Raw genomic sequence first — 16,824 nt, 5'->3', positions numbered from 1 at the left:
GTTCCTCTTCCGCTTGGTCGGCCATTTTGGGGCAACGAGCTTGTTGTTTTGTGTGTGTGTTCGCCATTATTCGCTGCTCCTCACCTTAAAACAACCTACTGAACGCACAGAACGCGAAGGGGGACAAAAAATCGTTGGACGACAACGCCGTCAAGTGAAATATGGGCCCGCCGCCGGGAGACAGATCACGCCGCTCGTCGACTGAAAGAACGGGGGACTCCAGCTGGATTGTCGATTTATCTTGACATGGCATGCGGCAGGGCGAGCTTGTGACGACGGAGGAAAAAGATCAGAGAAACTTCCAGAAGTTGAAAGAAAAGCTAAAAGGGGCATTTTTGTTTCGCTTTGTCGAGTTGGCTGTTGTTAACGAGGCGGTAATTGTTCCCAGCAAGTTGTTGTCGATGACGCTAGCGAAAATGTTGAGCTCTGGCGCGGCTAATTAGCTTAGCATAGCCTGCGGGTGTTAGCATATCACACAACAGTCACGCTGGGCCTGGGCGAGAACAACGCGAACGGAAGATGAAGGAAATGTAAAGGCGAGCGAGTCCTCTCTCTCTCACGGACGCCCCTGGTCGAGCCAACAGCCTGGAAGATAAGATGTAGCTTTTTGTCGCTGGCTAGTGTCGGAAGTGGGAAAAGGTTAGCTTGCTAGCTCGGCCTAGCAAGTGTGCTAAAAATACAGCATGACAACCAGCAGCAGGCCGTGTGCCAAATGAAGGCCAGGGAAATGTCACGTTGCTTTGGTACTGAGCCTTCTTCCATGTTTCACAGTGCCAACATCTGGCAATCTGCTCGTCTGTCTCTATCGGAGAAGTACACATTCAGCCATGGATGAGGGACTTTGAGACGACCCAAATATCAGCCTTGTAGTCCTCAATTTCACTAGATATGGGTCTCTGTTGTTAATTTCGGTCTTATCTTTCACAGGAAAATAGTCAAGCCACATTTTGAGTTGCTATTTCACTCACTAACCCGGTAATGGCAGGTTGATGTCAACCTTATTAGACTTTAAAAGCAACATGGATTTGTGAAAAACTAACAAGGCGATGTAGTCTTCATCTAACACCCCAACCTTCCAAACACTGCCCCTTTGTTGCAAAAATGACTTAGTTCTGAGTTTGATGACCTTTTCAGTTTGTAGTTAGTGGCTTTTTCAGAGTTGTGTTGTTACCTCAGAGGCTGGCAAGCTCTCCGTAGTCTAAATACACACATACAGTAGAGCGAGTGATCAAACGTATTCTGCACAAGAGACGTTGTTGCCATCACAGTCCAACCATGGGGGATCCGACCACGCGAAGAAACCAAACAAGAACTCGTCTCCGCGCTCAGCTGCGGAAGAAAAGGGAATCTTTGGCCGATCAGTTCGACTTCAAGATTTATGTAGCCTTTGTTTTTAAGGAAAAGGTTTGCCTGCTCCAAAATGACGCTAACTTCCTGTTACGAGTATAAATATTCACTTGTCCTTGTCCCGGCAGAAAAAGAAGTCGGCGCTCTTTGAGGTCGCCGAAGTGTTGCCAGTAATGACCAACAACTACGAGGAGAACATTCTACGAGGCGTCCGGGAGTCCAACTTCTCCCTCGAGAGTTCCATAGAGCTCCTGCAGAAAGATGTGGTGCAACTCCACGCCCCACGATACCAGTCCATGCGAAGGGTAGGCAGCACGCCATGGACTACTTTGTGGCGGAAGTCATCTAACGCATCGCTTTTGTGTTCTTCCCTCGCAGGATGTGATAGGCTGCACGCAGGAGATGGACTTCATCCTTTGGCCGCGCAACGACATTGAGAAGATTGTCTGTTTACTCTTCTCTAGATGGAAGGGAGCTGATGATGAACCCTTCAGGCCTGTTCAGGTAAGTTACTCTCATTGCAGTTATAAAAAGACACATTAGGTACACGTGCTTTCTAATGACAGGCTGTATGTTTTAGGGCCTGTAAACTAAAAAGAAAATAGATATACCACAGGAATGTCAATGCAATATAGTCATTGTTTTTGGCAAATTTATTGGAGAAAAAACTAATGGTAATATAATATGTATAATATGACTAATATAGCTGTAATCTTGTAAAGCATCTCTTAAAAAATAAAGATTTAAAGGTTTAAGTGAGTCATTTTCATACATACTTTATATTTCTTGATTACTTTTATTTTATAAAGGCCTTTTTTTTTTTTTACAAATGTACAGTCAATTATGAGAAGGGGAAAAAACTTACTATAAAAACGGTGCGATTTTCCCCCAAGAAAAAAGTCCTGATACATCTATTTTTTGACAATACAATTCTTTAATACTAATTGACAATTTCCAGCAAAAAATATTTTCAAAACAGAATTTTACTTTTTACCTAAGTAAAGACAAATATAACAGAAAATGCAGTCAGACATGAGAAAACAAATATTACTAGTATTTAATTTAATTACATAATTTAGGATGTACTTTAATCAAAAATACTTTCTACAAAAATAAGCCAAAACATTCATAAAGTTACTTGTTGTATATTTAAAAACCTAAAGTTCATTTTTTTAAGTAAAATGTGTATTTTATTCAATGTCGTTAAAATGTGCAGGTGTACCTAATGTTATTTCCTTGTTTATGTGTGTTTGTAATTCATGTCTTAAATATTTTTGTATTGCATGTCTCCAGGCCAAGTTTGAATTTCACCATGGCGACTACGAAAAGCAGTGCTTGCATGCAATGGCTCGTAAAGACAAGGCTGGAATGGTCATGAACAACCCCACCCAGTCTGTGTTCCTCTTCATGGATCGACACCACCTCCAGGTGAGGACCAACAACTTCACTTCACATATATGTAGTGTGCAAGTGGTGTAACGGTACTTTTGATCACGGTTCATTCATGGTACAGTAAGAGAACCAAAACAAAACATAGCTTTGGCGTAAACCTCTTCAATGATTTTTAGAATAAAACAAAAACTGTTAGCAGCATTGATTGTTTCAGCTTGTGGCCCTGTTCTCCAACACCCTTGAACAATGGTGTCACACTGCTTTAATCTTATCCACTTGTTTTAGCCAAAAACAAAGTGCTATCAAACAAAAGGCTTTTCCTTTGTACTATCACTAGCCATGACTCCTGTATGCCAAAATCTGGGCTGCACTGTATTTTTAATTTATTTGCACAAGACTGTTAGACTTTTATACGCTGAACTAATGAAATCATTAGACCTCTGTACTGTACTCCCAAAAAAAATCTGATTTACACAGGGTTTCCACGGGGCATTAAAATCATTACATTGATTTCGCTAAAATTAAAGGCTTTAAATGGCATTAAAAAGCATTAAATTTGATGTCCAGAGGCATTAAAAATGTATACAATTACAGGACTGAGCCGAGAGTAATAAGTCGAGCAGTAAATGAAAATGAACTCCATAACTTTTCCGTCATCAATACTTTGCTACGTCTGTGTTTCTTTTCTTCGGCTACGACGTTCAAACTGGATACAAGAGGTCCGTCCGTTCCGGTAGCGTGAAAAGCGCCGCCTCAATACGGCAAAATGAAACGGCTCCGAGGGTCCAAACTTTGCCGTGATTTGGTCACTGTAGGTCTGTAGTCCTTAATTGTGACACCATGTCATGTTTGAGGTAGCTGAGCTTGTTCCAATGCGACTCATTTATTTCAGTCGTCTCCAGTTTGACACACACAGTAAATTAGCTGCCTGACACTTTATACATAACTTGCTATCTACTGTACCCATTTAAACAACTGAGAGGGTGTGAAATACAATTATTCAAGATGTTTAATTTACTCATCTTATTTTTGATGAATCTAAAAGATGCAAATATCATTTTAGTCTTTTTCTTAAAAGTGTAAATCAGTCATCCATTTCCGACACATGCATTATTTGCATTCCTAGTTTGATGTTTATTATTCCATGAAGCCTTTACCAAATGTTTTTAATTTTATCCAGATTAAAGAAATGTATCCTCCATTTTTTGGTTATTATAAATTATATTTTCAGAGAATATGCATTTTTACAGCATGTTTTAAAAAGACAGCATTTAAAAATGACTTCTGGGTATATTATATTGATCAACATTCTTATTTTGGGGTTTTTTGGGCGGAATAGAGGCGCTCCCATTACCTCCATTGTTAGAAATAGGATAGTTGGGATTTTGCTAACATTTATGACTTAAAATGCAAAGCATAAACAAGAAACATGTGTTCTTGTCTTACATAAGGATTGTGAATGGTATGCAAAATAAATTTAAAAAAAAGTTCAGATGCCCTTTAATAAGTGTTCTACATCCTGTGAACATGCTGATGCTTTGTTGAAAGCCAGGAAAATATATACATGTAAATACAAAAGTGGCTGGCTAACTTTTCAAAACCTGTTTAAAGCTCGTTGATGGTAAACCCAGAGAGGCCTTCCCGAAGCTTGTGCAAAAAAAAATCCAAACTTTGCTCAATGTGCATCAATACAGTGAAATCACACATGCCATTAACTAATCACAAGTCGGCCAATAAAGGCAGGCATCAGTTAACAATGTCAAATTTCTTTTGGCGTGACCAACAAAGCAACTTTTCCTGTCACCGCCACAACTGTCGGCCTCTACTACTGGAAGAAAAATAAAATACAAATACCTTTTCAGATGAAACAGTCTTGTGAGCTAATAGTAATTCACTAGAGTCACAGTTAATGTGAACTTTTCAACTACCGGTACTAAATATTACCGTTGTCAAATGCTTACAATTTTGTCTATACAGACAGTTGTAAGCTTTTGACTATATATAATAACTATCTGCAGAAGGGCATGGCATTAAATGTATTTTGAGTGGCATTAAAAACATTCAATTATACCTGTAGAAACCCTGTTTCGAATACTCGTATCGTTACACCTCTTTACTGTACCCTCCCTCCCCTGAAAACACCAACTGTCTTGTTGACTTTCCCCAGACTCCTAAAACCAAGGCCACGGTGTTCAAGTTGTGCAGTCTGTGCCTGTACCTGCCCCAGGACCAGCTTACCTGCTGGGGCGCGGGAGACATCGAGGATCACCTTCGACCTTACATGCCTGACTAAGGCTTCCCATGTGGGGGCTTGGGGGATACGCCCTTAGCCACCCCCTCCCTCACTTCTTCCCTCCCTCCTGCCTTCAGAAGCACTCTTCCTCACCTGTGTAAAGATTGAACTCGTGCTTGGATCTTTTAATTTTGGTTACCCTCCTTCATTCTCCCCTCCTTGTTGTTCCTTCTCCTCTGCAATGTTTGGATTGACCCCTCCACCCCTTTTTGTTCAGTTTGAGCCTTCCCTTCATCCCGCTTCAACATCCATTCATTATTTTCTGTGAACCTGCACGAACATTGATTTGGAGTGGTTCTTCTCAGCAGCAGGCATCATTGTCCATGGCAGGAACTCTTTATGTTGCATCCAGCATCCAAACAGGAATCACACAATGGTGGACGTGTTCTTTATCCTTGTTTTAAGGGAAGAGTGTGGAAGTTATCTTTTTGTTTGTCAGTTGCGCAGACTAATGGGGGTGGGCTATTACCGGAACAACTTTGCACAATTTTTGACCAAGGAAGGCATTGAAGCAGCCATGAACAATATTCTGCCACATCATAGCGTAGTTACTGCTTCTTTAGTTCTCTGCTGGATGCAAAACATTAATCGCTGAAGCTACTGATGTTTGATTCTTTTTAGAGATGGTGGTAAAAGTCAATCACTTCTACTTACTAATAAAAATGTACCTAACATTCACATTGATTTCACTGATAATTTGATCAAATTGGGGCTTGCTTGTCAAAGACTATGAAATAGTGCATTTTTTTCTTGTTCACTCAAGTGTGTCCAGTTGAAGGTTTGAAGCAAATAACTTGTTTTTCTGTTCTGATCAATACTGCTGAGCATATACCAATACAGTGCAAAATTTGAACTCAACATTGTTGTCCACTTTTTTTATTGCATGTGTGTGAATGATTGGGTGGGTGACTTTCTTAGAATGTTGTTTTAACCATTTACATGTTTAGTGTGAGTTAAAACAGAGCGTGTTCAGCTGCTGCCAAGGTGTTTGGTGTGTCTTCCTTGTGCGATCAGCTTCCCAGTGACCTTGTTGGTTAAATCCACAGTGGCAAAGGCCAGTGTGCGCCCTTGCTTTAGAACCTCAGCGGTAATTAGAACATCTTCTCCGATCTTTGCTGCGTTCATGTATCTGAAAAAAGACATCTATATTTTAGATTTCATCTTATAATTTAACTTTTTATACCGTTTAAGTAAAAAAGAAACTAATTTGTAATCGACAGTAATACCTCAACTCATGGTTCTATGACAGCTCTTAACTCAAAACAGTTGTATCTCAAATCAACGTCTCCATTGAAATCAAATTGGTGCTTGGCCCCCCAAAACAATTTTAAAAAGAAAAAAACTTAAATAAAAAAAGTATAAATGCAATAGAATGTACTACTGAAAACGATTTGTTTTATGATGTAATCTCCATTTACCTTGGAGAGTGGACTTCTATGGTATCTCCTTCCACCTGCGCCACTCAGCTTTTTCATAGATACGTGTCTGCTGTTTAGATATATTTTAAAATACTTGGCTGGCGTTGGACTTATTCTACTTCAGTATGGCGCAGACTAGCAGTGATACGCTCAAATGGCTTTTCCAAGTCGGCGAAACACTCGGTCATGTTTTCTATACACATACACACACCTCTTAAATTGAGATACCACTGTTCTCATTTTAAAAGTGACTCGTATACTTTTGGGCGGTTGTTCCGCCTCCCAAAACCAGAACCTCCACTCTGATTTTATCCTTGACACAGACCAGTGTCCCTGTGGGGTTGAACGTCACAACAAACCACAATTCAGTGTATTAAAAAAACATGCATCATCTACATAAACTCACGTAATGTTCATGTCGACGCTCACCCCCGGTGCTCCCCTCTCACTGTTCATGATGGCCAGGGTGGAGATGACGTCCACCAGAGTAGCTGTCAGACCGCCGTGCATCGTCCCTAACCGGTTGGTGTGCTCCTCTTCCACCCGCAGCTCACACACTACTTTGCCCGGCGTGGCAGCAAGAACGTCCACCTGAAAAGTGGCAAGATAAGATAGAGACGACGCTTTGAGCAACAAGCTAAACCAGAAACCGCATCAATCACACACTGGCCTTGCTCATGACTCTGTCGAAGCCTGAACATTCTGCCATAATTCGAATCATTTGCTTTAACGTGTTTAAAGAGACTGACGCCATGTTGATACAATTCTAAACTTCCTCAATGTCAAAATTATAAGCCGGAAGCTGTTCCGTTGCACTAAAACGGCCGGACTGAAACGCAAACACAATCATACCTATAGTGGTATGCGCGAACTAAAATCTGTAAATATAATCAAAACATGTTTGCTATTCAACCACTTCATTAAACTATTAAAAACCGTAGTTGTAATTTAAAGTTGATAAGTTGTGACGTGGAAACCCGGAATAAGAAACATGCGGAAGCATTTTGCCGGTGCACACCTGCCAACAGAAACAGCGGGATAACAATTCCAGTGTCAGGACATATTATCTTTTAACCAAAATATAACCTTTATTTGAGTTTTTTTTTTGTTATCGTAATGGCTACAACATCCGACGCAGGTGATTTGCAAGAAAGCCGAACTCGTCTCTGCGAAGAGTTTGCCGGCATTGCGGGGACCGATAGCGCCGTGGCTCAGTGCTACCTGACTGAGAATGAGTGGGACATGGAGGTACTAAAACAGGACAAACTATTTCTAACACTGATATTATTTTTTATTTACTTTTTTTCATACATGCTTTCCATCGGTCTTTTTGTAACACTAGAGAGCAGTAGAGAGTATGTAGTGATTATTTTTGTCGAATGTAAACATGGCTGTCCTCCATAGAGAGCAATAAACTCGTTCTTCGAGGCTGACCTGGAGAAAGCGTTTGAGGCAGAGTGTTCTTCAGATAAGGAGACTGGCGAGCCTGCAACCATGAGACAGAAAGTGGAGGAAAAAGCTCCAACAGAGAGGTAAAGACTTCTAGACTTGCTTCATTATAGTGTAAGCCTGTCAGGCAATAGTTTAGCACGTGCTGCTATGTTAGCTTGAATATTTTTTTGTCAACCCTGCAATTAATTGGCGTGACTGACCCCTACAGAATAGACTTAACTGGAGAGAGTCCCGGCTCGTCATGCAAGTCCCCCGAGAAAGACGCCGGGCTGTCGCTCATCTCTTGGAATGTGGACGGACTGGACATGGAGAATCTGGGGGACCGCGCCAGGGGCTTGTGCTCCTACTTAGCCCTGTAAGACATGTTTGTGCTGTAATTGGTTGGTTTTCATTTCCATGAAAACCAAACAATTACAGGGCCACCACCACCACCGTCTGTGCAGATACACACCCGACGTGGTCTTCCTGCAGGAGCTCATCCCCTCGTATGTCCAGTATCTAAAAAAACGGGCAGTCAGCTACCTTATCATTGAAGGTAGGTCTTATAAGGGGATCGTAAAGCTTGTGAGCGTGGCTTTTTACGAGCGTATCCTGCTTCACCAGGAAACGAAGACGGCTACTTCTGTGGCATGATGCTGAAGAAGGCGCGGGTCAAACTGGTGGAGAGTGAGATTGTGGCCTACCCCACCACTCAGATGATGAGGAATCTTCTGGTGGCTCAGGTGTGTTCATAATACAAAGCGTCTTTTGTGTTGTCGTACCGGAGCGCCAAGCACAGGGCTTTTGTCAAGTTTGAAGATGTTCTTTTCTGTGCAACCCTAGGGCCCAAAACAGGCATTACAGTGAAACTATTTACGAACCTAATTGGTTGTTGAACAGGGGTTGTCAATCGAAAAGTTTGTGTTGTGAAGCAAATTTCTCCATAAGAAACAATGTAATCAAACAATGGGTTCCAGCCTCGACAAGTCCTTATTTTAGTGAAGGTTTGTACACTTTGAACACAATATAAAGTGCTCTACAGAGGAGAGATACTGTATTTCCCACCGCTATATTATAAGTCTGCTCTGGCACATTTTTCCAGAAAAGACTGTTCTCATCACAATTAAAACATGATGTGGTTGCTGACTGTGATTTGGTCATGCTTGTGACAGCCATTAATGTACTCCTTGGAAATAGTCATTTAATTTTTTTTACTCGATTCGCTCTGTCTTTTCATGGTGGTCTGTTCAGTTTTTGGGACTGTTATTGAGTTAACAAAAAAGAAAAAGGCACACATGCTGACATGTGACTATGACATGACTCCTATGCAGAAAGTGCAAGTCTACGCCTTAGCAGCAATGTTGTCCCCTGCCTTTTTTGCCTGCAGGCGTCTGAAGTAAAGCGTTCTTACACAGACATATTTGGCTTGATCTAAAAGTTTGTCAATCAAAGTTTTCAAAGAGGGGTTTGTAAATCAAGGTTCCACTGTACATGTATTCTTTATGTTATATGATTAGATAGATTAGATGGTACTTTATTGATCCCTGAGGGGAAATTAGATTTTCAGTTTGAAGGTTAGCGGTCGGAAATTTCATCAGGGAGGTTTTTTAAATAATTTTTTGAATAATATTGCATTGTGTTTTTAATCACAACATTGTTATAATAAGATATAAACAAAGTATACACTTTCACCTAAGACCTCTTTCGGGCCCCAGGTTGTATTCAATCATGTGACTTTTTCTGAGACGTTTACTTCCTGTGAATGAAGTGGTGGTCAAGCAAACGAACATGGTACTGTGCAGCAACCAGTGTGCGGACTATCTGAGTATGCAAGGTGCCCAGATCCAACCACTAAAAGCAGATACGAGCAAAAAAGCAAACTATGCAATAGAATCGATCTCTATACATTATCAAAAAAATATCAGTGAATTGATTTCAAGGTTTATCCGTCGGTCGCGTTCCCAGACATGTCAAATTATCTGGTGCTCCAGACATCATTCTACACGACAAAACAGATGACAGCACGTAGGTCTACAAATTCTTTGTGTGTTGGTGATTCAAGGATTGGTATCAAGACTCCCGGAAAAATAATGCATCGTTTTTGCTCAGGGAAGGTTGCATTTCATGATTTAACTTTGCGTCTTGCCAGGACGTGTCCTTGTAAACAAACTGCAAGTAGCACTCGATAACCTCAATTAGATTTTTTTTATTTTCCCATCATGTTAACCACTCATTAAGATAATCAGAGACACCACTAAAAATCTGAATGGGTGTGAAAGAAGACGGAGAAGTGATTCAGCTCATTAACTACACGGCCATGTTGGCTTTTTGTTGTTGCACGCGTCGTTACCAGTACGCGTGGTTTTCCCCGTCTTTATCAAAATACATATAGATCCCAACGTGTATGTGTTAAAAACTTCATTTATGCTTGCTGCCTTTTGGTAAAAGCTGAACTCGTTTAGGTGTTGCTCACATTTGCTTTCTTTTATTTACACTTACCGAGTTGCTGGTTTACGAAACACTCGTAGCAATAATGAGTTTTTAGAACTCTGAAACAAGATAAAATACAAATAATATGAATATACAAACCCCGTTTCCAAATGAGTTGGGAAATTGTGTTGGATGTAAATATAATCGGAATACAATGATTTGCAAATCCTTTTCAACCCATATTCAATTGAATGCACTACAAAGACAAGATATTTGATGTTCAAACTCATAAACTTAATTTTTTTTTGCAAATAATAATTAACTTAGAATTTCATGGCTGCATCACGTGCCAAAGTAGTTGGGAAAGGGCATGTTCACCACTGTGTTACATGGCCTTTCCTTTTAACAACACTCAGTAAACGTTTGGGAACTGAGGAGACGCATTTTTTAAGCTTCTCAGGTGGAATTCTTTCCCATTCTTGCTTGATGTACAGCTTAAGTTGTTCAACAGTCCGGGGGTCTCGTTGTGGTATTATAGGCTTCATAATGCGCCACACATTTTCAATGGGAGACAGGTCTGGACTACAGGCAGGCCAGTCTAGTACCCGCACTCTTTTACTATGAAGCCACGTTGATGTAACACGTGGCTTGGCATTGTCTTGCTGAAATAAGCAGGGGCGTCCATGGTAACGTTGCTTGGATGGCAACATATGTTGCACCAAAATCTGTATGTACCTTTCAGCGTTAATGGCGCCTTCACAGATGTGTAAGTTACCCATGTCTTGGGCACTAATACACCCCCATACCATCACAGATGCTGTCTTTTCAACTTTGCGCCTATAACAATCCGGATGGTTCTTTTCCTCTTTGGCCCGGAGGACACGACGTCCACAGTCTCCAAAAACAATTTGAAATGTGGACTCGTCAGACCACAGAACACTTTTCCACTTTGTGTCAGTCCATCTTAGATGAGCTCAGGCCCAGCGAAGCCGACGGCGTTTCTGGGTGTTGTTGATAAACGGTTTTCGCCTTGCATAGGAGAGTTTTAACTTGCGCTTACAGATGTAGCGACCAACTGGAGTTACTGACAGTGGGTTTCTGAAGTGTTCCTGAGCCCATGTGGTGATATCCTTTACACACTGATGTCGCTTGTTGATGCAGTACAGCCTGAGGGATCGAAGGTCACGGGCTTAGCTGCTTACGTGCAGTGATTTCTCCAGATTCTCTGAACCCTTTGATGATATTACGGACCGTAGATGGTGAAATCCCTAAATTCCTTGCAATAGCTGGTTGAGAAAGATTTTTCCTAAACTGTTCAACAATTTGCTCACGCATTTGTTGACAAAGTGGTGACCCTCGCCCCATCCTTGTTTGTGACTGACTGAGCATTTCATGGAATCTACTTTTATACCCAATCATGGCACCCACCTGTTCCCAATGTGCCTGTTCACATGTGGGATGTTCCAAATAAGTGTTTGATGAGCATTCCTCAACTTTATCAGTATTAATTGCCACCTTTCCCAACTTCTTTGTCACGTGTTGCTGGCATCAAATTCTAAATTTAATGATTATTTGCAAAAAAAAATGTTTATCAGTTTGAACATCAAATATGTTGTCTTTGTAGCATATTCAACTGAATATGGGTTGAAAAGGATTTGCAAATCATTGTATTCCGTTTATATTTACATCTAACACAATTTCCCAACTCATATGTAAACAGGGTTTGTATCTGGTGCTCCAGACATCATTCTACACGACAAAACGGATGACAGCACGTAGGTCTACAAATTCTTTGTGTGTTGGTGATTCAAGGATTGGTATCAAGACTCCCGGAAAAATAATGCATTGTTTTTGCTCAGGGAAGGTTACATTTCATGATTTAACTTTGCGTCTTGCCAGGACGTGTCCTTGTAAACAAACTGCGAGTAGCACTCGATAACCTCAATTCGATTTTTTGATTTTCCTATCATGTTAACCACTCATTAAGATTATCAGAGACACCACTAAAAATCTGAATGGTTGTGAAAGAAGACGGAGAAGTGATTCAGCTCATTAACTACACGGCCATGTTGGCTTTTTGTTGTTGCACGCGTCATTACCAGTACGCGTGGTTTTCCCCGTCTTTTTCCAAAATACATGTAGATCCCAACGTGTATGTGTTAAAAGCTTCATTTATGCTTGCTGCCTTTTGGTAAAAGCTGAACTCGTTTAGGTGTTGCTCACATTTGCTTTCTTTTATTTACACTTACCGAGTTGCTGGTTTACGAAACACTCGTAGCAATAATGAGTTTTAAGAACTCTGAAACAAGATAAAACACAAATAATATGAATATAATTCTTAAATGGGAAATACTAAACGTTAAAAGTATATCAAACAAACCTTTAACGAAGTGATCACAGACAACAGACACTCGCTTGACCACCGCCTTGAGCCTTGCATATTTAATGAGTCGGTATATTCCTGGTATATTACAATGCTTTTTCCATGGAAACCAAATTAGTTTCATTCTTGCCGAATTGAAATACAAAAAAATATTGTTTTGGTATGTGCCCCTTAACCACCAGATGACGCCAGAAAACCATGAGCATAATCATCAGAGCTTTGACAAGCATAAACAAGTTAAACTGCTATTAAACGCTGAAATGCAATGAAAATGATCTTGGGCAGTTATACAAGATGGCAGATATATATAAAATATTTGTGTGAACTTAGTAAACTCAACCACGTACTGCCTACCTCAGTAGGCACTGTAAAATAGTATTATTGTCTACTGTATCAAAATCATTGTTTTCATGAATTATTGACTCATTCAAAGCTGTAATTACCCAACCTCAAATATTCCACTCGGCAACTTATTTTTTATAAATATTGCATTGACAAACAGGCCATAAAACATTAAAAAAAGTATATCAATTGTCAGATCTCCATCCATCCATCCATCCAATTCCTACCGCTTGTCCCTTGGGGTCGCCGGGGGTGCTGGAGCCTATCTCAGCTGCATTCGGGCGGAAGGTGGGGTACACCCTGGACAAGTCGCCACCTCATCACAGGGCCAACACAGATAGACAGACAACATTCACACTCACATTCACACACTCGGGCCAAGTTAGTGTTGCCAATCTGAAGTTGTTAAAACATTTAAAGCTTTGAAATTAAAAAAAAAATATTGCTGACTTATGACACTTTTATGAGCGGGTCCCTTTTGCTTCTTATGAGTAAGTGTGCCACACTTTTGTGACTCTTTTCGAGTTGTTTTTTCCTGTTTTGTGTGGTGTTCAAGTTCCTGTCCAGTACTCTTATTTTGTAGTTTCTCTTCCCCTGTCTGGCCACTGAGTGCTGGCGCCCACACCTGTCCCTAATTGGCAAATGGGACACACCTGTGCCCGGTTGTCTGATCATTGCTCTGCTCAGTTTATTTTCCTCCAAAAGGAAGTTCTGTATCTTGTGCATTTATTAGCTGCACTCGCCTTCTTTTGTTCTTTTTTCCCACTCCTAGTTACGTGTACTCCCACACCCTCGTGAGTGTGTTTTCTTTTGTTTATATTAAAGAACATTATTTTACTCACCGTCGGCTTCCTGTCTGCTGCAGCTTGGGGTCACGCCGCTAAGATATATGATCCAGCTCGTGACAAAGTGTGTTTAGTCAATCTTAAAGGTTGAAAATGTAAGTTAGAAACAATGTCATAACAATAATATACCCTCGGAAATTCAACAATAAGGTTGCTTGAATCAAATTAAGAACGTGTAAAACTACAACACCCTCTATCAAAAATACGAAATGGTTCGTGCCATCTGCATTGGGAACTAGCTTCAAACGCTTCACTCAAAACAGACGTCATAACATCATCAAAGCTTGAAAAAAATTTGACTCCCGGGAAATGCACAAAAAATATTATATTAATAATAAGGTATTACCATGATTCCTATTATCCACAGATGACATCCTACACTAGTCAGCTAATCTCTATTTTACACCCTGAAGTAAAGGAAAACTTGTCAGATTTGTAATCATATTTAAGTGAATAATCACAGGTTATAAATGATAAATGGGTTATACTTGTATAGCGCTTTTCTACCTTCAAGGTACTCAAAGCGCTTTGACACTATTTCCACATTCACCCATTCACACACTGATGGCGGGAGCTGCCATGCAAGGCGCTAACCAGCAGCCATCAGGAGCAAGGGGTGAAGTGTCTTGCCCAAGGACACAACGGTGGTGACTAGGATGGTAGAAGGTGGGGATTGAACCCCAGTAACCAGCAACCAGCAACCCTCCGATTGCTGGCACGGCCACTCTACCAACTTCGCCACGCCGTCCCCAATGTATAATGATTTTAAATTCATATTCAGGACACTTTTTTTGTTTTTGTTGAACAAAACCAAATTATTCAGGGAGTTAATCTTGATATGTTCTATAAATGTTCATCACATCTAAAAAGTCTAAAACCTTTTTCCTTGTTTTAAAAAGCTTGTTTAACCAAATCCATGCAATAATTATTTGTAAACATGTCAAGTGTGAGTCTATGGAGCAACAACGTTGGGTTTGGTGATTAGAGTCTTGTGTCAGAATTTGGTGCTACAACTTTGGTTGTCGCCACAATAACAACTCCTGCTTGGTCACCAGGTGAGCTTCAAAGGCAGCAAGCTGTGCCTGATGACGTCTCATCTGGAGAGTTGCAAGGGCCAGGCAAGCGAGCGGATGAAACAACTCAGGGAGGTGATGCGGAGGATGAGGGAGGCACCCGACGACATTACTGTCCTCTTTGGCGGGGACACAAACCTCAGGGACACGGAGGTTCGTGTCTCCTCTACTCTGCAGTGTGGTCCACATGGATTTAAATTAACCGTCCCTTGCTCTGCCCTGCCCCCAGGTGGCTAAGGTGGGCCTGCCCGCTGGCGTGTGCGACGTGTGGGAGCGCCTAGGCAAGCAGGAGCACTGTCGCTACACATGGGACACCAAGGCCAACAGCAACAAAGGCGTCCCGTATGTCAGCCGGTGCCGCTTCGACCGCATCTACCTGCGCCCGGCATCCCGCGATGGAGTTCCCAGCTTGTCCCCTGACCACATGGCTCTGGTGGGTATGGAGAAGCTGGACTGTGGCCGCTTCACCAGCGACCACTGGGGCATCTACTGTAGCTTCACATGATCACTTTCTAATTTTTACATAATGCTTTTGTTTTAAAGAACATCTTAAGATATAATTAATAAATGTATGCACTAGGGCTGCGAATCTTTGGGTGTCCCACGATTCGATTCAATATCGATTCTTGGGGTCACGATTTGATTCAAAATCGATTTTTTTTTTTTTATTCAACGCGATTCTCGATTCAAAAACCATTTTTTCCCGATTCAAAATGATTCTCTATTCATTCTATACATAGGATATCAGCAGGATCTACCCCAGTCTGCTGACATGCAAGCAGAGTAGTAAACTTTTGTAAAAAGCTTTTATAATTGTAAAAGACAATGTTTTATCAACCGATTGCAATAAATGATAAATGGGTTGTACTTGTATAGCGTTTTTCTACCTTCAAGGTACTCAAAGCGCTTTGACACTACTTCCACATTTACCCACTCACACACACATTCACACACTGATGGAGGGAGCTGCCATGCAAGGCGCTAACCAGCACCCATCAGGAGCAAGGGTGAAGTGTCTTGCTCAGGACACAACGGACATGACGAGGTTGGTACTAGGTGGGGATTGAACCAGGGACCCTCGGGTCGCGCACGGCCACTCTTCCACTGCGCCACGCCGTCCCTACATAATAATATAAATTTGTAAATTTTGTTTTAACTATTTAATGAACCAAAAATATGACTTATTTTATCTTTGTGAAAATATTGGACACAGTGTGTTAAGCTTATGAGATGCGATGAAAGTGTAAGCCATTGTGACACTATTGTTCTTTTTTTTATTCTTTTTTTATAAATGTCTAATGATAATGTCAATGAGGAATTTTTAATCACTGCTATGTTGAAATTGTTACTAATATTGATACTGTTAATATTCATTCAGGGTGCTGGAGCCTATCCCACACCAAGTGCAAATTACTACTAAAATGTAATAGTCTTATGTTTTAGTATATATGCACGATTTAACTACGAAACGTTAGTGCTTAGTTATACGTACGCACAACTGTAGTACGGTACTCCTGTGTAATATACTAATATGTGTCGTGTGGTATGAATGCACTAACATACTATTGTGTAGTAGTACTAAATAACTGAGTAGTACTTATGCGCTACTTTTTTGACATGGACAAAAAATGCTAATAAGCCAATCAATAAATGTTACCGTTTCAATTATTAGGTTGAATTCAAAGCACACTAGTGGAACCAAGCACCAAAAAGTATTTTCACATAAAGTATAGATTTACAGTAAACAACGTTACATATATGTCATACTTCTTTGACGTTAATTAGTATTTTAGAATGTTTTATTTTTGTGTTCCACCTGGTCTGGGGAATATATCGGCCATCGTTTTAGTTCAGAAAGTGTCAACAGTCC

The 16,824-nt window shown here is 40.8% G+C and overlaps 3 protein-coding genes across 3 annotated transcripts; 2 read left to right on the top strand and 1 right to left on the bottom strand.

Moving 5' to 3' along the window:
• The first annotated feature begins 4 nt into the window (after window positions 1-4).
• lg11h6orf62 (linkage group 11 C6orf62 homolog) lies at window positions 5-5,710 on the top strand. The gene is made up of 5 exons (XM_061966936.2): window positions 5-1,404; window positions 1,476-1,652; window positions 1,726-1,851; window positions 2,641-2,775; window positions 4,907-5,710. The coding sequence occupies exons 1-5, from the start codon at window positions 1,276-1,278 to the stop codon at window positions 5,030-5,032; spliced, it is 693 nt and encodes a 230-aa protein (XP_061822920.1). The 5' UTR covers window positions 5-1,275; the 3' UTR covers window positions 5,033-5,710.
• Window positions 5,711-5,892: 182 nt separating this feature from the next.
• On the bottom strand, window positions 5,893-7,282 carry acot13 (acyl-CoA thioesterase 13). Its single transcript, XM_061966938.1, has 3 exons — window positions 7,121-7,282; window positions 6,857-7,041; window positions 5,893-6,161 (listed from the first exon to the last, which is right to left on the bottom strand). The coding sequence occupies exons 1-3, from the start codon at window positions 7,202-7,204 to the stop codon at window positions 6,002-6,004; spliced, it is 429 nt and encodes a 142-aa protein (XP_061822922.1). The 5' UTR covers window positions 7,205-7,282; the 3' UTR covers window positions 5,893-6,001.
• Window positions 7,283-7,434: 152 nt separating this feature from the next.
• Window positions 7,435-15,821, top strand: tdp2b (tyrosyl-DNA phosphodiesterase 2b). The gene is made up of 7 exons (XM_061966935.2): window positions 7,435-7,698; window positions 7,855-7,982; window positions 8,111-8,257; window positions 8,346-8,437; window positions 8,506-8,624; window positions 14,937-15,107; window positions 15,184-15,821. Exons 1-7 carry the CDS (start codon window positions 7,567-7,569, stop codon window positions 15,457-15,459), a joined length of 1,065 nt encoding a protein of 354 aa, XP_061822919.1. The 5' UTR covers window positions 7,435-7,566; the 3' UTR covers window positions 15,460-15,821.
• Window positions 15,822-16,824: the final 1,003 nt, after the last annotated feature.

Source organism: Nerophis lumbriciformis, linkage group LG11 (genome assembly GCF_033978685.3).
Source record: "Nerophis lumbriciformis linkage group LG11, RoL_Nlum_v2.1, whole genome shotgun sequence".
Lineage (NCBI taxonomy): Eukaryota > Metazoa > Chordata > Actinopteri > Syngnathiformes > Syngnathidae > Nerophis > Nerophis lumbriciformis.
The sequence above is the reverse complement of the archived record's forward strand: the minus strand, read 5'-3'. Positions and strand labels throughout refer to the sequence as shown.

Excerpts from the sequence above, each read along its gene's own strand:
- lg11h6orf62 (XM_061966936.2), top strand. The coding sequence starts at position 1,276 with ATGGGGGATCCGACCACGCGAAGAAACCAAACAAGAACTCGTCTCCGC. Across the intron at positions 1,653-1,725 it reads GATACCAGTCCATGCGAAGG|GATGTGATAGGCTGCACGCA; the intron begins GTAGGCAGCACG and ends CTTCCCTCGCAG. Across the intron at positions 2,776-4,906 it reads TGGATCGACACCACCTCCAG|ACTCCTAAAACCAAGGCCAC; the intron begins GTGAGGACCAAC and ends GACTTTCCCCAG.
- tdp2b (XM_061966935.2), top strand. The coding sequence starts at position 7,567 with ATGGCTACAACATCCGACGCAGGTGATTTGCAAGAAAGCCGAACTCGT. Across the intron at positions 8,258-8,345 it reads TTGTGCTCCTACTTAGCCCT|ATACACACCCGACGTGGTCT; the intron begins GTAAGACATGTT and ends CCGTCTGTGCAG. Across the intron at positions 8,625-14,936 it reads GGAATCTTCTGGTGGCTCAG|GTGAGCTTCAAAGGCAGCAA; the intron begins GTGTGTTCATAA and ends CTTGGTCACCAG.
- acot13 (XM_061966938.1), bottom strand. The coding sequence starts at position 7,204 with ATGGCGTCAGTCTCTTTAAACACGTTAAAGCAAATGATTCGAATTATG. Across the intron at positions 7,042-7,120 it reads TCGACAGAGTCATGAGCAAG|GTGGACGTTCTTGCTGCCAC; the intron begins GCCAGTGTGTGA and ends GCCACTTTTCAG. Across the intron at positions 6,162-6,856 it reads AGCGTCGACATGAACATTAC|ATACATGAACGCAGCAAAGA; the intron begins GTGAGTTTATGT and ends GTCTTTTTTCAG.